Raw genomic sequence first — 20,623 nt, 5'->3', positions numbered from 1 at the left:
TTGGTCAAATTCACCTACCTTTTCTTCTTGTTTCGTCGATCGCGATTCTCGACGGGTAGCTAGCTACCCTGATGTGATTGTCCAGTTCTTCAGGGAACAATAATGAACACTCTGAAGAAAAAGTAACTCGTATTTTGTAGAATTTTGTGTCGAATTCACCATTAAATTAGTATCACATGTGTCCGCTGCAGGTATAATATGAAGTTTGTATATTAAACACTCTCATTCAACAGAAATACAATTAATTGAAATAAATTGCTCAAGGAAAAAGCGATGGAAAATTAATAATTTCTAAAATAAATGAATTCACCTAATGGGAGAAGAAGTCCTTCTGTCCCAAAATCTTCATTTAGGTGTTTGTGATTAGTTAGTTAATGAATATGAACGAGGAAAAACGTCCTTGTGTCCCACAATCTTTGTTAACTGTTTTGACAACTGTTCCGAGAAGTCATGAAAGCTACTTTACACATTGGAGACAAAGGGTCATAAGTTAGAAATGAAAATGAATAACACTTATATAGAAGCTTCAGTGTTAAAATACCAAATATGTAAGCGGTATTAATTTCAAAATTTATGACTCTTCGTGCAAAAGTCTACATGTTTTTTAGTTTTATGACTTGAAGATGAGACTATTTGAACATATCTCGACAGTTTATTTGTCATATAAAACACATAAATATTGTGGGTCAAAAAGACTTTTTTCTACGGTTATATTTATGAATTTACTAGCGGAACCTAGCTTTAATACCCATCTTATAATTACGAAAGTGAAGAAAAGAAACTTGACAGAGCTTGACATCTGTTGTTTGTGATTTCCAAACAGTTGTGGTGCTAAATTTTAAATTCACGACATTTTTAAGGCTGAACAGCTGATCAGTAACTGATTGTGTACTATTTATTCTTTGATATTTTTGGTTTTATTTTTAACGTTTTTCAGTTTTTTTTCAGTATGCAAAATAGATCAACTCAATGAATTTCGATATACTTAAGTGCCTTGTAATCAATCCTTTTTTTCAAGCTAGGTATCCTTGAATTATTGAATTTCGCCATTTTGAATTCACTTCAAGATAAGATCATTAGTTTTACTCACCGATTTTTTCGCTGCATTGGGCATCTACAGTTCGAGAATCTATATACTCCGTGTATTTGAGTCCAACAACAAAGCGTACAGATTCTAAAACCGAGGATGACTCGGTCAGATTTGGATGCTTGGAAAAAGAAATATCATGTGTGGAAGTAAAACAACAATTGATTTGTCAATTTTATTTATTGAATGAAGGACTTTTAATACAGTGAGAGGGCATTCATATGTATTGAAGTGATAAAGGTTTTAATCCCTTGGTGCTTTCTTATTCTAAATCGATAAATTAAAATTTTTTTTTGCTGACGATAAACATGTAAAAAGCTGAAAGACTTCAATTCCTGAATTTGTCACCAGGTGGAAAACTTCGGAAGAAAATTTTGGACCTCAATATCAATCATTTCATTATATCCAAAAATTGGGATATCTTATTAATTCATGGTGGTTTAACCGATTGCATTTTAATCTTTTTTTCATGAAGATTTCTCTTATTTTTATTTCAGTTATGGCAATATTCACTTCACGAATACGAAATCGCATTTCAATTAAATGAAAGCATTCCTAATGATGGATTCAACTAGTACAAATGCTCTATAAGGCCTAGCGGTACAATCGTATATACTAGAATATACTGGATATTTTCGTAGGCATTCTTGCTTTGGCAGAATAAGAAATGCAGTTTATAATTTCGCCAAAATCCTCCTAAAGAAAATATTCACGGACGTTAAGTCATCAATCAAGTCCAATGCGATTGCATGAAATTTTAAGGCCCCAAATCATTTCACCCAATGAAAAGATTCTTTCTAATCTTTGACCCAATGGTTTTGAGTTGTACAGTACACTGAACCGAATCGAAGAGAACTTATAGAAGATTATCTTTTTCCTCAACTTTTGTGAATTGGTTGAAGGAACTACATCATTTACAAGATGTATAGAGTTGACAAATAGCATTTGAAATACATTGTACATTGCCAACATCAATATTACCCCTACCATTATCATAGGATATAAGTATTACTGTCTGATTATTCTTCCAGAAGAGTTTCTATTCGTGTTTCCGAATAATCAAGCAACATTATATTTTGCTCACCGATCAAGCCAAATTATCAATTAATAGATTGAATTTTCAGAAAACTGGATAGAGGTTCTAACATTATCAACGGAATGTTCAAGACTATATTTGATTATATGTAATATGTTTCATATTATATCATTTGAAAATTTTATGTTGATATCCTGCTGAAGCTGCTGCGACCGTGTGAGGGCACTACCGCACAATTAAATGTCGTCAGCATATGCACCGTAGCTGGACGCAATCGAGCCAAGAATATCAGCAACGTACAGAATGAACAATATGGGCCCAAGCACAGACCCCTCAGGGACCCCACCAGAAAGCGGCAACCCGGAGGAAGAGCGCCAGTACTAGACCAGCATATTTCGGGAAAGTTGAAGTCTCCAGATATCAGCACGTTTGTTTTTGACATCCCATAGTTGATCTAGAAATAATTAATTCCTCACGAAAACCTTGATCTTTACTCATTTTTTTGTAGCCCGCTTTGTTCATAGGTATTATACCGATATATGGACGAGAATGTTGTCTTTCATTTCCACTCTTTAAGCAGAGGAATTACTTCTGAAACATTGGCTCACGTATAAAGAGAGGCCTACAATTTCCTGCAAATCTTCTTCATCAAAATCAATCAACCGAGTATCCATACGCCATCGAATTTCCACGGCTAATAAGACTATGTTACAATACAAGAAAATAGAAAAGATAATATCGAATGAATGAATGTGAAAAGAATAAAGGTGAGGCTATTGACTTTAAAATAAGAGATATCCACTCATAAAGCATACTCATTTTAATAATCAAATATTTCCAGTAATAAATGACAATTGAATGAATTGTACCGTTTATGGTGATGCTCATCAGAAATATATTCCTCAATCTAAATATATGAATTGTGATGTCATCAGGGTGATATGTTCAGAATCTCTTGAAACCTCTTAGTTCAATGTCCGATGTGATCAAAAATGCGATAAAAACTATTTCTAGACTTGTGAGATCTGCCTATGCAAGAATAACGAACAATCTCATATCATATGCTTAAAAAACGAACAACACTTCTTATTATCTACTTATTCTACTTTATGTGTAAAGATTATTCCTAATAGATTTATTTACATAGAAAACAAGGATCGATCTAGGAATCATGAACAAGTGTAAAAATTCTCACAGCAAAAGTCAATAATCTCGCTTTGTTAGTATTGCTCATATATTTTTGCAGCCATTAATCTACTAAAATTCTTATACTAGGAAAATTTCCAAATGCTAGTTCGACCCTTGACAGTTTTGTGTAGCTTATTGCATGAATTATTCGAAAAAAATTAGAAGGAAGACTAGAAAACGATTTAGAATATCATTCAGGAATGTGTGCTCATAATTCATTATCGCTTGCATGATTACACACTGAAATTCGTTAATCTCAATTTCAGCGCATGAGGAAACAAATTACTGGTAACATTGCTGTGAACACTGTTGAAGATTGGGAGATGATGGAGGAGTTGCAGCTGTCTTCGTTGCAACAGTAGGTCTTGGATCCCCAGTCCTCTGAAAAAAATAAAGCAGTTTCAAAAACCTCTCTAGAAGCAAGCGAGTATAAAATAAATTATTCATCATCTTGAATGAACACTATGCATGAAAAGATATAAACACGATTTGCATATGATGATGAAAAAATGGATAATGATTTCATATGTCTATAAAATATTCATCTCATAGGAATTTGATTAAAGTCTCATTAATTTTTCAGTAGAAATGATATCTAAAAATTCTCCTTTTAAAAGGCTATTTTTATTCAGCCACATAAGCAGTGGCGGATTTACATATTTGCCGCCAATAGGCTATTCAAATTTTGCCGCCCTTACCATAATTATTTGGTTCAAAATATTAATGAAAATTTTTGTGTGAGTGAAAATGTAACTTTGAGATTTGTACACTTTGGTCCTAAAATAACTACTCATAATTATTGTGACCTAGGGAATCGATCTGTCAGTTCCCGAGTTTCCAGATCATTTTTACAACGCAACGATTAAGTTGAGATTGCACAAGAAATGGAACGTTTCTTTCTGAAAGAAATAAAATTTAGTCATAGACTTATAGATTCTGTCAGTAGAATCTACGTATGAAGGTGACTAAGAAGGTAAGTTTCAGATATGTAACTTCAAACACAAAAAAGCTAACTAACAAAAAGAGAACTTTTCGAAATCGTCAAAATCCCAATTTTGGTTATAACTCAAAATCCAGAAGGTATGGGCCGGTTCTGTTTTCAGATTTGGATTAGTCATGAAGAAAGAGCTCGAAAATGTGTCATCCGTTTTCTTCTAGCTGCGATAGTTCTCGAGATTCCCTCAGTAGACAACGAATTTTGCCCTCCTTGTAAATAGAGCCATAGATACGAACTTGTGGAAAAACATTGTGTGTGTATTTTCGTAGGAACCGAAGAAACACATCCCAACGATTCAGAATCTGGCTTCACCAACATTTTTCACCCTCACGAAGTTTCAGTATAGAGTGCAAAGCCGCCGAAATAAGAGGTGAAAATAGTAATGATGCACAACTTGCTCGGTTTTTTTTATATTCAAGGAAAATCAGATGAATACTTCATTCACTTTTATTTTAGCAGTCGGTTGGCCATGGAAATTTGACACATTTCACTCTGTATAGTACGAAAATGTGGGGTTATGAAGCTTGTCAAAACATTTTTGGGTTTTAAATCAACGCTATGTTGCCCGTTCTACGTAAAAGTTTCTGTTATTACGTATTTTATCACAATGTCGAATCTCTTCGGAAAATATGTGACGAACATAATTGAAGTTTATACAAACTGATTGAAGGCATACCAAATCCAGTTATTTGCATGGAAAATACAAGAGATCAGTATAATATCATAATATGCACTAGCTTGAGGAGAGTTAATGTTCGTTATCTTCTTTGGCTTACATCATTTGTAGATTTCAAAAATAATAACTCGAAGATGAAATGCATATGATGCAGTGGTTGGGAATGGGTATCTCCCGAAGGAATTAACAGATAATTACAAGAATGTTAAATTCTTCAACAAAAATCATCTTGCATCAATGGAAGTAAAAGGAATTGAAGGAAGTTTCAAGTTAAGATGAACTTCACCTTTGAACAAAAATTTCACATGAATAAACAAGTTACAGGGCAACTTGCGCGTATTTGTGGCTATTCATCTTAATACACTGATGTAATTATAATAATTAGGTATTTATTAGTACCTTAAGACATTTACATTGTATAGGACAAGTCAAATGAAAAACAGAAAAATCCAACTTATTCTCCGATGACATTTATCGAAAATCCTGTAGTAAACTTTTCGAATTAATTCACTCAAACATAAAATTCTCGAATGCCACCACTTTTTTGGGTCTCCCAATAGAAGGAAATTCTTTGTCATCCTCTTCATTCACAATCTTTCTGATTGTGGAAATATCCAGCTGAAATATAAGTCGTTTAGATTCAGATGAAACATTATATAAATTCTCTTACATTGAATATGTTCGCTACTGTCTGACGTATTGTGGATTTTAGAATATCAGGGTATAACTATTTGAATGAGCGGACCTGAATTCTAAATAGCACTTCCTCAAACCCTGTGTCTTTTTTCAATCACTTTCGGCATTTTCGTAATAAAAGTTGATATTAGTTGTGGCAACGGCGTTATGACATTAACGACATTTCATGAGTGCCAACCTAACTTCGTTCTAGTTACAAAAACTTGAGAACATTATTTCATGGCCAACCGACTGCTAAAATAAATTTGAATGAAGTATAGATAGATATTAAAGTATCTATGAAATACAAATATTTCAGTTTCTATAATTAGTGCAAACAAAATTGTCCTTGACACTAATACATATCTCATTCATGTGATTTTTGCACCTATAGCTATTCGATATTTCCATGAGTATGTGTTATAGCTATTCGATATTTCCATGAGTATGTGTTATCAATTCTGAGGCATATAAAGCAACGTCCCAAATAATTGGGCCTGTCAAGGAGGAAGGGTGGTACGACGTTATATATACCTAACAAATGTTGTGCGCAACGGCCAATTGAAAAATGGGGAATTCTCCTCAATTTGTTTATCACAGCATATGCAAGTTTAAACTGAATAATTATGAGTTTCATTGATGAATTTTTCAAATGCGCCGCGGAAACTATTCAAAATCATTCTTCAAATATTATGTTTTAAGATTCAAATCGCTTCGTTTCTAGTTTACGATTTGGCAACAGACCTACTAAAAATAAAAAGAACAATGGCTTGTTTAAAAAAGTCAGCTGTTGATTTACAGCCATCATAAGGAGCGTACTCACTGGCGAACCTCAACAGCAACAGGCCATAAAAATCCCATAAAATTTTACGACCTTCCTCGTCGTCGCAGACTTGATAGACAGCCATCTTTGTCTATCTCATCAAGATAGTGTATTTGTTGTCCTTTATTATCAACGCATATTTCAGTGGATGTTGTCAACTTGTGAAATAGAAACGAAACGCTTTAAATTTTAAATACCCATTTTTATTTTTCATTTTGAAATAGTTTTTTTTGGGAAACTGTTGAAATGGTTATTTCAAAATGTGACGTTTCAGAGATATTTAATAAAAAATACATCATTTTCGACAGAAGGAATATTCCTTATTGACCTTATTGTTGATCGGAACTGGTTTTATCAGTTCCATGCACACTTTTCTGAAAATTTAATTCAAGATACTATTTGTCCAGGGTTATTCGCTTCGAATACCCATAACGTGTTCAACATTGGCATTTTTGCAAAGTTCAACTACTGAATCAACTTTTGTTTTATTGTAATCGGTTATAACTAACAGGTTTTTCGGTATAACCGCTTTAAATATCTATGGTATTACAATGATGTATAGAAACAGAACACAAACCACAAAAGTACCTACTGATTTCTTTCGGGCAACATGACTCCCTCCAGGGTACATTCTTCTTTGAAACATGAAAGGAAGACTCCTCTTCTTTTGTTTTCTTGTGCGGTAGAAAGTCTGGTGGAATTTCTCTTTTATTTCTTCGTACTGTACCGATATAAAATGTAAACTTATGTCTTGTTACGTAAATCAATATAAAAAATAAATTGGTACCACCCTATTCAGTAAGATTTTGAGTCGTGGAATTCAGGTTGAGAATGGAAATGAAACAGACTAAGTAGTACTAACCAAAGATTTTTTGTATTTTGTACTGTTTGCTAATATTCCTGGTGTAATCGAACGAATTGTAATAATACTGGTATATTTTCTAGGTTTATAATTATTATTTACAAAAAACAAGAGTTGAAATGTATCGCCTGCGAAAAAAAATGTTCATATGCTGAAATTGCACACAGAAAAAGAAAAGAAATCCATCACGAACTCACTGACGAATCCGTTCTCAACCCGTCTAAGGCGGTCTTGAAAACATTCACCGATGCAGCACCGAGAACATCCAGAGGCAAACATTAAATACTCTAATTGATAAAAAGCTCTGGTACTGGGTTGCTCTAACTTTCTCCCTCAAAAGTTTTCTCGAAGATAATTCAAATTCTTTTAAACATATCACAAATATGTTCTCCCAAATGACCGCGGAGGAACAGTATGTTATTATCCAATCTCCTCGTTGTCGTCTGGTTCCGAAGGAGGGGAGGTCAAAAATCCTTAGACCCCAATCAGTCCTCATCACGTTTCGTAAATGGCCACCAGAATGAACCCACGTATTCGAGTATCCGTCTCACATACAGGATGGACCATCCATAACTTTCCACCCCGAATTTCGAGCTTTGGGATGAAATAACGAAAAAATACTCAGACTGGTCAAATTTTGTTGAAAGAGGAGCAAATAAGGGCGTTCAAATGAGTTTTATATCACTACCCCTCTAGCCGCAACCCCTAACAGCTCTTATTTTTGAATAGGGAAAATGGGTCAAGCAGCACCTTGTTGGAAAGGCAATTTAACTTCCTGCATGACTATATTTTTTTTTCATCGCTTTATTATTATACAAAGTGACTCGGTATTCCATCAGTAACTTTCACACGCCAAATTTGGATCTTTGAGGTCGGGGCAAAAAATGAATTCGATATCACTACCCCTCTAGCCGCTACCACTTAGAGCAATTATTTTTGAATAGAGATAATGGGTCGTTAATCTTGCGCTCTCGTTTAAATTGAAATAATCGCTGTTAGGGTAGCGGCTAGAGGGGTAGTGATATCGAATTCATTTTTTGATCCGTCCGAGCGTTTTTTCCATCTCAAAGATTCAAATTCGGCGAATGAAAGTTATTGATGAAATACTGAGTCACTCTGTATAATAATAAAGCGATGAAACAGAAAATACAAGAAATTGAATTGCCTTTTCAACAAGGTGATGCTCGACTCCTTTTCCCTATTAAAAAATGAGAGCTGTTAGGGGTTGCGGCTAGAGGGGTGTGATATCAAACTCATTTAAACGCCCTTATTTTTGCCCCCCTTCCAGCAAAATTTGACCTGTCTGAGCGTTTTTTCGTTATTCCATCCCAAAGCTCAAAATTCGGGGTGGAAAGTTATGGATGGCCCATCCTGTATGTAGCAAGAATCATACTAAAAATATGAAGGACGCAACACTTATCAACGTTCAGAGGAAGGCACCAATCGCTACACCAAGAGCTAATGAGGTTCAGGTCGTATTGCAGGAAAGAACGTTATGAATTTTTTTATCGTCAGCGAACATTGCTCAAAATGCGAACCTTGCCCTATAAGAATGAGTGCATTTGTAATCCATTTTGTATTCGGAATGAAGAGTGAAATATTGTTTTTCAACAATAATAATTCATGGTTCACAAGCGATTTATGTATGAGACGGAGCCTAATCTCTAATTGGAACGTCCAAGGCCTCCGAGTGAAATGTTTACGTGGCCAAGGCTTATTCAGAGCAGCTTCCAAAACCTTTTTCAGATAATAAATCGCTTTCGCTTTGACTCCAGGATCGATTAAAATGATTGGAGTGAGTCCATCCTTGGATAACTGCTGCCCACACCATTGATGTGATGAAAATTTCTTTCGGGTTGCCAAGCTCAAATATCAGTATGAAATCTCTTTTCAGTAAACACGATCATTTTAGGAATTAACGAATTTGTAAAGTAGGAGATTTTCTTAACCTAGAACAGTACCTATGTTCGAAAATTGGCCCCTCTCACGAAATCGAAGCAACTTCTATGCTCCTTCAAGTCTAACATTTTTTTTTGTAAATGAAAAGGTTGTCGGGAATGTAAACCTTTATTTGCTGTTAATTACAAAAAAGTTGCCAACGTTTCGAGGACTTTTCTTCTCTTTTTCAAGGCTGTGAAAAGCAAGTTCAAGGCAAACAGTATACAAGGAAGTTACTTTCATTACTAATATGTTAAACTTTTTAAAAACTGTTTAGAAAAAAATCATCTATCCAGGCCCGCCGTAAGCGGGCGTGCAAGGCGTGCCCGGCACAAGGGCGGCACCTGCCGAAGTTCCGCAGGTGCCCCCCCCCCCCCCCCGGCGAAATACTGAGAGCGCCTAGATCCAGTTATGGCGTAAAACTTCAAGATCGAAAAATTCACATAATCCGATAAATTGCCCTCCCGGAACTTCGAATTGCGCCCTCGGGAAAAATTTTCTGAAAAAAACATCGATTCAGAAAGTTCCTACGGCATCTCTAATTTTGTTGAATATTCTACGAGAAAAATTTGCAGATGTTCTTTTTCCCAAAATTGCAACCAGGTAGTAGTAGTAGTAGTTGAATATTTTCAGTGTCGCCGTATCGTTTATGCCAATTTTGCATGTCCTAAAAAACCATCTGTTACCAAATTGCGCCCTTTCTACAAGCCGAGTTTAGGTAGGTACGTTATTTTGAAGAGAGAATTACGAAAATAAAGATAAAAACAGAATGAGGGTCTTTGTCGGAATATACACCCCCTAGGATCAGTTGCATTTTGCATTCGAAATTGAAACTTGTCCCTCTTGTCTATGATTCGATTCGAACAGTTCCGTGGTGTATGTATGAACAGTAACGATCAAAAATTAATATCCAATGATCAGTTCAGGTCCCTGCCGAAAACTTGCCACTACCCCCCCCCCACCGAATTGCTCTCTGGATACACCCCTGATGTAGCGCCCTACTGGGGGCGGCTTAACAGTATTTGCACGCGGGCGCCCAGACAGCTAGCGGCGGGCCTGCATCTATCTAAATTCTTCACAATGTACAGGGTGGGCAAATTTCGATCTTTTAGCATTACAGTTTTTAAACCAGAGGAGATACACAAAATCTGATACCCCATTCTCGGTCTCTTTTTCTGAGAAACTTACAATAGTAGTAGTCATTTCTGGCCACTATCTTTTGTTTTCGAGTTATAAGCAAAAAATGGAAAAATGGCGATATCGAAATAAATTTATATCTCCGCTAATATTGATGATAGAGCTCTGAAATTGATACATTATGCAGGCACTTTTTTACGTAGAATCCAGTGGCGTGCTCGTCTTTTTAACAGGATTTTTAATTACGAAGCTATGATCCAAAGTTATGTTTTTTTAAATGGGAACACTAGTTTTGTGTGCAACTTTTTGAAAGCTTAATTTTTACTGATTTCAAAAATATATAACATCATGTGGTTTGTATCAATATAAATAATAGGAAATGGTCAAAAACCTTTTTTCTCAATATTTCTATGGTTTCAACTTTTGATGAGCATAGAAAAATATAGCATCGTATGATTACCACTGTTTCCTTCTATAAGTCCTTTCATTATTATGAAAATTTATGAAAAATATCTTGATTCAAATTTTGTGAATATTGGTAACTTTTTACCAATATTCATAGAAAGAATGACATTGCCGGAAGGGGACTGCTTTTGTTATAGGAAACTCTATTTTTCTGTGCTCGTCAAAAGTTGAAACCATAGAAATATTGGGAAAAAGTGGATTTGACCATTTTCTATTATTTATCTTGATACAAACCATATAATGTTACATATTTTTGAAATCAGTAAAAATTAAGCTTTCAAGAAATTGCACAGAAAAGTAGTGTTCTCATTTGAAAAAACATAACTTTGGGTCATAGCTTCGTAACTTAAAATCCTGCTAAAAAGGCGAGCACGCCACTGGATTCTACGTAAGAAAGTTTCAATTTCAGAGCTCTATCATCAGTATTAGCGGAGATATAAATTTATTTCGAAATCGCCATTTTTCCAATTTTTGCTTATAACTCGAAAACAAAAGAAAGTGGCCAAAAATCACTACTACTATTGTAAGTTTCTCGGAAAAAAAGAACGAGAATGGGGTATCAGATTTTGTCTATCTCCTCTGGTTTAAAAGCTGTAGTGCTAAAACATCGAAATTTGCCCACCCTGTACATGCAGGCCGGAACCATAAACCTAACCTAACACAGTCATAGGGTACTCTAACAATTTGTCAAAATCAGCTGACCCTTCATTGCCGTGAGGCACACAAAGCTTTTTATTATCAGTGTAAAGAGGCATTTCTTAGAAAGTTATAGTCTAATCACTCTAATCTAACGTAGGGAAGAACATTTTTTCCAAAAACATGCACAAAACACAATACTCGACCAAAACAGCATGCGAATTGATAGAGGGAAAAGCTTATGTGCCCCACGGCAGCGAATGCTTAGCTGATTTAGACAAATCGTTAGAGTTCCCTATATACTTATGGTGCAGTGGACTGTACCACTGAACTCTGTCAAGAACATTAACACTGAATAACATAACAGAATAAAACATGGAGAAAATTACTGTCGAAGCCTTACATAAGAACTATGAAATTTGATGATTAAATGTGGAATTTATGATCTTATCTTTAAAATTAAGTTATGTCATATCTAACAACAAATCGTATACTAAGCTAAGGTTCTTGACATCATCTCCAAAGTTTACTGAGTTATTTAATTTTATATGTAACATTTCACTAATATTCCGTTTGTGTGTAAACTTTTCTTTGTCGAGAATAATGCTATTGTTAAAGTCGAAGTGATGTTTTTCTTTAACTGCATGGTTTGTGAGAGCAGTTTTGTCTACGTTACGTACATTCCTCAGATCAGATTCATGTTGTTTAATTCTTTCCTTCACATATTGTTTTGTTTGTCCTATATAGCACTTTTCACAATCGCGGCATGGAATCTTATATACTATTTCTGTTTGTAATTCCGGAGGGGTTGGATCCTTGAGACGAGTGAAAAACTTTTTTGTCGTACTTAAATTATGAATTGTATTCTTTGAAAATGTTTTGTACCTTATAAGAAAGGCCAGGTATAAAGGGGAACTAACAGTATCTACTGGCACTCACCTCAACATTCAAACTAACATTCGAATCATCTTTTACATTCGTCAACTGATCCAAAACTCTTTTTATGATTTTATTAATAAAGTTTACTGGATAGTTATTGTCCGATAGGATTCTTTTTACTACTTTCAAATTTCCAGCATGAAAACAAGGGTCACTGAGAGTCAAAGATTTTCTAACTAAATTATGGGCCACATTTGTTTTCTGGGATACACTATGGTTGCTATGATAGTTTAGTATGCGGTTGGAGTTTGTTGGTTTATAGTACCAATTGGACACAAAACTACCATAACTGTTGACGATGTTGATGTCAAGGAAGGACAAACAACTTTGATTCTCTACTTCCATGGTGAACTTCATGGAAGTGTGGTCATTTTATTTCATTGCTGTATCCCGTTACCGGGAATAAATCTACAAAAATAAGAAAAAAAAAATTGCGAGCAGACTTGTAATTTCTTAGGTCTAGTTACGACTGTGTGCCCTCCTGTGACTGAAGAGACCCAACCGTGACCTGCAGATCCTTCCACAGTCAGGGCATGGATAGTCACCAACCAGATCTGGCCGCCGCTGTATCCTTCTCGATTATAACTGTGTACCAAAGACCTCCACTGTGACCTGTCTGACGCTAGTTGTTCCCAGTTATGATTGGCATTAACTAATTTTAGGGATTGATGTAGTGTATCCTTAAACTGCTTATACTGGCCTCCTGGTTTCCGGGCTCCCTCAGTGAATTCGCCATATAGAGCTATTTTGGGGAGTCTTGTGTCTTGCATCCTCAGAATGTGGCCGCTCCATCTGAGTCGGGCCCTCGTTACTTGAGTCTCAATCGTTGTACAACTCGCGCATTGCAAGACTTCTGCATTCGAAACTTTGTGGAACCATCTGATGTGCATTATCTGTCTTAGATGACGTTGCTGCGTTTGCTCAAGCTGTTTAATATGTCGCCTGTAGGGCGTCCAGCTTTCGCTTCCGTAAAGAAGCGTTGGGAGGACCACTGCTTTGTAAACAGCTGTCTTGGTCTTCAGAAGTGTGGTATAAATTTAGTAATTGTAGTACAAAATCACAACTATCTCTGGGGATTAATGTGATGGTATCATCCACATACAGTTTTAAAAGGGGTATAACAAATGAAATTTGCCAAATATCTGCCTAAAAAAGGCACCATTAAATGCAAAATAGCCGCTATCAAAACATATCTCCACCAACCCCACAAACACATCTTTGTTCAAATATGTGAAGTTTGATATATATATCATCAACGTCCACATTCCCGACAACCTTTTCATTTATTTATATCATGGATGAAAATCTTGAATCAAATTTTTGTGTGTGTTGTAACACAGCTAGCTATTTGAGACTTGTGATGCTCAACCTCGAGGTGATTTTGCAGTTTGCTCCCTTCACATCGTGGTCCGGCATATTTAATTTCGGACAAGGTCTCAGCACATTTTTTAAAAACATACTATCCACGTATGATAAACTTTTCACCGCATCAATTAACAAATCAACTACGTTCGGAGTGTATCAAGAAGCAACAAATTCTTAAAGTTTTTTTTTGCCCACGTAAAGAAATAGCTTCAGAGGAAAACCCTTTATGCGCCAAAGAAACTAACACAACGTTCTATTTACAAATAACAATTCAGATGAATCAAAATGAAAAAGATGCTGTGCAAGAAATAAACATCATATCGAGCAAAAACGATAGAAAGTGAATCGAGGCATCGTAGGGAAGGCAGAAAGCTGTCTGCCATGCCTCAGCTTACCCTGCGGAGTATTGAGCTAAGAATATAATTTCAGTTTATTTTCTTTGAGGTGTTTCTGAAAAACGGTCCGAAATTCATTATTATTGTTTATTCATCCGGCACTTTTATGAAAAGTATGGAACATGGCCAAAATTCGATTTAAGAAACAACGATCTCTTGTAATTTGTCATGTGAAACTGAATGTACGAATTTTTAACAGTTTATAAAGCAAGTAAAATACGATTTTTACAATTATTTATTTTTCTGACTTTTTTGACAATCAAACAAAAAAATTACAACTATTTCCTTGACTACTGTTCGAATACATTAAAAATATAGTATCAAGTGATCAAATGAACCCTAAGAATGCGTCATCGAAATGGCTTCAACGTTCTCCACCAACCGGAATGAATGATTGTCTTAACCATGAGAATTTTTTTTGGTGGTCAGGACACAGAGCTTCCTTACTGACCTAGTGAACTTCCCATTCTTTGTCAAAATAGAGAGGACCTTAACATGCCATCTCTACCAGGATGCAGCCTCAAAACTTTTCCTAACATCCAATCGGTACGTGGTGCTTTTTCATTCACTACCAAAACGATATCTCCAATTTTGATGGGTTCAGGTGTGAAAAACCATTTCTCCCTTTTCAGAAGCGTAGGTCTATATTCTAGAATCCAACGTTTCCAGAAGGAATATGCAAGAGCTTGAGCAAATCTCCATTGTTTTCTACAGTCAAGATCTCCAGTCAATTCTCCTATATTCTTAACGTTTCCGGGTCTCAATAATAAGAAATGATTAGGTGTTATCGATTCTAGTTCGTCTGGGTATTTGGGAACATGAGTCAGTGGTCTTGAATGGAGTGTATACTCGGCTTCTGCTAATAAAGTTAATAAAAATTCCTTTTTTGGAATTTCTTGACTTCAATACAATTTTAAGAGAAGTTTTTATAGAACGAACCATTCACTCCCATATACCACCCATATGCGGAGCTGCTGGAGGATTGAACCTTTAGCGAATGCCTTCAGTAGAGGTTTGATTTGATATTTTCTACTTCTCTTCCTTCCTTTTGAAACCGTCATGGGTTCGAAAAAATCCACTCCTGTATAAGAAAATGGATAAACAAAAGGTTGTAATCGATGTTCTGGCAAGTAACCCATCATAGAAACTTTTGGTATATATTTATGTCTCTTACAACCTTGACAATTTGTAAAACATTTTTTAATGGCAGCTCGTGCATGTAAAATCCAAAATTGCGATCTTGAATTGTTTAACACCGTTTCAACGCCTATGTGGTTAGCTCTTTCATGATAGTGTTGTATATAATCAATTCGGTTATTTTATGTTTAGGATCAAGAATTATTGATCCTAATATGATAAAATTTTCTCGTAGGCCTAATTGCTCTCTGAAGAAAAAACGTCCGTTCATCCTTAGCAAATTATTTTCATCTATAAATGGACAGAGTTTGAATAGCTTATTATTTTGCGTAATGTTTTTGTTTTTCTTGAGGTTAGCTAATTCAACTCCAAAGCAATCTTGTTGTTCCTTTTGTATTAAAATATTAAAAGCTTAATCTAAAAAACGATCTTCGAGAGTCTTTCTTTGTTTCGTCATTTTAAGAAATGAGTTGATGCTAATAAAACCCAGACAGTACTTCGAAGTTGTCGCACCCACTTAGAAAATCTACACTCATCCGGTACAGCTACAAATCTATTTTCAACTGAATCATCTATTACAACACAGTTGATTTCAATGGACATATTTGGTTCTGGAGGCCATTGTTCGGCAAGCATTTCTAGCAATTTTGGACCTGATAAGCAAATTGAGAAATCAAAGTTTCGACTTTTCTTAGTTGCCATATCAGCAACGTTAAGCTCAGAAGGTAGCCAATGCCACTGCGATATGGCCAATACTTGATGAGATTCCCTATAAACTGAATTACACGATTGCCATCAGAACTATTTTCGGAGTTCTCTATAATTAAAACAGTTGCAGCAAATTTCCTCCTCTTTGCTCCAAACTCTTCTTAAATCTTCATCTGACAGATTTATACAAGAGTTTCCTACTTGAACTGTAAGGTTCATCGTTTAAAGATAAATTTTTTCAATGATTCAAGGATTCAGTAGGTTCAAATTAGAAATAGGTGTACGATCTCGGAGGAAATTCATGTTTAGTATTGAAGATACTTCTGATCCTGAAAAACATTCCTCTAAGTAGTTAAGGTTTTTACGACCCTGTTTGCTCTCGCCTTAACTCCAATTTTAGACGTACTTTTTCTCTGAGCATTCAATATATCCCCTCCATAAATTTTAATTACCTAATCGACTCCTTGAACGGAAATTTCAAGAAGATGATCGAATCATATCGAAGTATGCTGGTGCTATTCAATGCTCAACTATTAGAAAAAGGATGGCAATTGCACGAACGGAAAAATTCTGGAATGGTTAGAATTCATATTTCCATTTATGAAACCTATACCTATCCTATATGAAACCTTGAAACTGTCGGAAAGTAGAACGAAAATGTTCTAGGTCATTCAATAAAAAACAGAGATTATAATGAGATTCCATTTTTCGTCAGCTTTCTGACAAGCCCACACATGGTATATATTTTCATTTGAAAAAAGAAAGTTGGATGAGGTTGCGGCTGAGGAGTCAAAAAAAAAACACTGCATCTCATTGCCAGAAAATGAGGGTAATTTAAAAATCAATCGACTTGTTTCAGCGTTTTCATTTTGAGTTATTGGTTACGGAAATATTAATTTTACTTCAGACTTATGCCAAACCCTGTATATTTATAGTTCCGAAAAAGTGAGCATGGAATTATTTCTAAAATCACCTTCACATTTATATCTTTATCCTAATGAAAAAAACGGCCTATTTTGCAGAACAAATAATTTATTTCTGGAGTTCCATGTCCCCTCTCCACAACAGTTGGGAAATAAAATGTCGATTGCAGCAACATGGTGATGACAGATCGAACTAAAAAGTGGATGCAGTCATCGTCATTCTTGAAAGGGATTTTGAGATTTTCGTCAAATAAATCCTTTTTTCTCAATTGATAGTTGTTTTCCCCCAATTTTGAAGATTGGTTGCCGAAAATGGATTCAAGTGTGTTAACTATTATCAATTTTAGGTAAATTAATTTCATGAAGTAGTATTTATTAATAGTACTTATGAAAAAAATTCCGACTTCTCCATTAAACAGGTGTTTCATTGGTAAATGAACATACGGAAACCTGAGCTAGAGCTACCCTAGGCGAGTCCAAAAAACCCATAATAGATAGGTCTAATCAGTTCCATGAACGAGATACAGGGTGCTTTATGTATTCACCTAAAATTTCAATTTCTCATAACTTTTGAACCAACCAGTATAGTCGATTGATATTTAAAATATATGATTCACTTACACAGGTCGATAGACTCACATTTAAATTTCTGAAAAATTCCAGGTCCGTATTTGAAAAATATGAGACTTCTTAAAAGCTGGAATTCAACACTCTGTAAATTTAAATTTTGGAATTTGATTGACATATCTGAAAAAAGCAGAAAATTTTCGATGAGATTCATTAGATGTCATTGTCCCGCACGTCATTTTGCTCAAAGGAAACTCCAGGGAAAGATCAAATGGAATATTGGAATTCCTCTAATCTTCAGAAAAATCGTACATTGTAATCAAATTGGCTTTTTTGTACCACTTATTGCACATTCGTATTTCATAATATTCTCAGGAATCATTTCACGTTATTACCGGAAAAACATGATTGATTAAGAAAAATTTATTCGAATACAACAACGATGAATAAATATATAAAGAAACATAAAAACTTAACGTAAATTAAATAAGGTGCTCGAAAGTACCACCGTTTTGCGCAATACACATTCTTGCTTCTTCAAAATATATCTGATACTTTTTTTTATCATGCCTGGATTATTGCGTAATTCATTGCAGGCGACTTCGATACGTTGCATGAGAATCTCCTCACTTCCTATTTCCGATGAGTATCATAACTTTTTAAATAACCCCAAATAAAATAATCAACCGGATTGAAATCTGGTGATCTAGCAGCCCAGGCATGCGGCCCACCCCTACCTATCCACATATTTGGAAAGTTCTGATCCAAAAAATGTCTGACCATGACTCTGAAATGGGGTGGAGCTCAATCATGCTGAAAATGCATTCCTGCAACGTCCGTACCTTCGAGTAACACAGGAAAATTATTTTGGAGGAAATCTAAGTAAAGATCACCCGTGAGCCGTCTTGGTAGGACGTGTGGTCCAATTAATCGATTTTTATAAACGATTTGCAACCAAAAAAAACAAAGAAAACATTTATCACTTCGCTTTCCCTGGAGTTTCTTTTGAGCAAAATGACTTGCGGGACAATGAAATCTACTGAATCTCATTGAAAATTTTCTGCTCTTTTCAAACATCCCCATCAAATCCAATAATTTTGATATACAGGGTATTGAATCCCAGCTTGGAAGATGTCCCATATTTTTCAATTACGGACCTGGAATTTTTTGGAAATTTAAATGTGAATATATCGACCTGTGCAAGTGAATAATATATTCCAATTATCAACCGACTATAAGGGTTGGTTCAAAAGTTATGGGAAATTCAAATTTTAGGTGAATACATGAAGCACCCTGTATCTCGGTTATGGAATTGATTACACCTATCATATATGGGTTTTTTTGAACTCGCCTAGGGTAGCTCTAGCTCAGGTTACTGTATGTTCATTTACTAATGAAACACCCTGTATACAATGACTAAAATTAGAACATGGATGCTAAGAAAACTTGTCCAAGTTGAACCTGAAATCAGAAATAATATTCTAAATGAAGTTTGTGTGAATATTATCGAAATTTATATGTATGTGAACTTACCTCTCTGGGGGAAAGAGATTTGTTCATAATCATAATCATAATCATAATTTATTATTTTCCATATAAAGATATAGGAAAAACGTCATGAAAATTACAATACATATAAGGTATATAATAAGATATTATACACATATACACATATAGACCAACAAAATAAAAATATAATTTAGGGTTTGCTAAAACTTGTGTGTCATGAATTCGTCCATCGTGTAGAATACGCTTTCTACCAATATTCTTTTCATTTTATTCTTAAAGGCTGCACTAGATAGTGATTTTATGTGCTCAGGTAACCTGTTGAACATTTTCAATCCGTTAAATATGTGCATATTTTGTGTTTTCTTGAGACGATGATAGGGTAGCACATATTTTCCCTTTGTTCTTGTGTGGTGGTCATGAACTTCTTGGTGCTTCCGGAAGTGGTTCTTATTCTTGTAGATATACATAAGACACTCGAGTATGTAACAGGATGGAGCGGTAAGTATACCATATTTCCTGAACAGTGGTCTACAACTAACAGTTCTGTCAACACCTGCGATCAATCGAACTGCTTTTTTTTGTTTTAGGAAGATACTGCCAGCCTGTGAAGATGCACCCCATAGGATAATGCTGTAGGTCATTCTCCCATGAAAGTGTGCATGATATACAACGAGTGCTTCGTTTTCGGTGAGCGTGTTTTTTATTTGCCTAATTGCGAACAATGCTGAAGAAAGCCTTTTGCTTAACTCAACTAAGTGATGTTCCCAGGTTAGGTTGGCGCTAATCGTTACTCCAAGTAAGGATATACTGTCCGTATTGTGCCGTTTTGTGGTAATGACTAGCTCTTGTGTCTTTTCGGCATTGACTTTCAGTCCATTCCCTTCAAACCATTTCACTGCGTCTTTTATTGTTTTTTTTGATTTTTCTTCTAATGAAGTTACACTTCCAGCTCTGTTCAGGAATGTTGTATCATCGGCAAATAAGATTTGATCATCCGCATCAACGTTATATATCAAGTCGTCAATGTAGATTAAAAATAAAATTGGTCCTAGCACCGATCCTTGTGGCACGCCCAAGGTGATTTTTCTTTTGGCTGATCTTCTTCCTTCGTATTCTACAATTTGCTGTCGATCTTGCAAATAAGACCTAAACAGGTTTAGTGCCGCTCCTCTTATGCCAACATACTCCAACTTAGACAAGAGCTTTTCGTGTTCGACGCAATCGAAAGCCTTGCTCAAGTCCATGCAGGTCAAGGTCACCTCCCCGGAATCATCCAATGTCTCCATGATGAATTCTACAATGTGCAGTAGGGCAGATGTTGTCGATTTTTCTCTCCTGAAACCATGCTGACAACTATTCAGGAAAGAGTTCTTTTCCAGGAAAGATATCAATCTAACCTTTATAAGAGATTCGAAGACCTTTGAGACAGCTGGCAAGATAGAGATTGGTCTATAATTCTCATAAAGATCCTGATCACCCTTCTTATATACTGGAATCACCTTTGCGAGTTTGAGTTCATCCGGAAAAACCCCTTCCTCAAAACATCTATTTATCAGAAAT

The 20,623-nt window shown here is 35.4% G+C and overlaps 1 protein-coding gene across 1 annotated transcript in view; it reads right to left on the bottom strand.

The window, feature by feature from the left end:
* Positions 1 to 2,925: 2,925 nt before the first annotated feature.
* The window catches only part of LOC123314492, a 196,573-nt gene continuing 178,875 nt past the window's right edge, over positions 2,926 to 20,623 (bottom strand). Inside the window, exon 3 of the mRNA XM_044899812.1 lies at positions 2,926 to 3,692. Within this exon, the coding sequence (XP_044755747.1) occupies positions 3,574 to 3,692 (119 nt within the window). The 3' untranslated portion in view covers positions 2,926 to 3,573. The remainder of the gene's footprint in view (positions 3,693 to 20,623) is intronic.

The sequence above is a fragment of the Coccinella septempunctata genome, chromosome 5 (assembly GCF_907165205.1).
Source record: "Coccinella septempunctata chromosome 5, icCocSept1.1, whole genome shotgun sequence".
Lineage (NCBI taxonomy): Eukaryota > Metazoa > Arthropoda > Insecta > Coleoptera > Coccinellidae > Coccinella > Coccinella septempunctata.
This window is presented reverse-complemented; position numbering and strand designations above follow the sequence as displayed.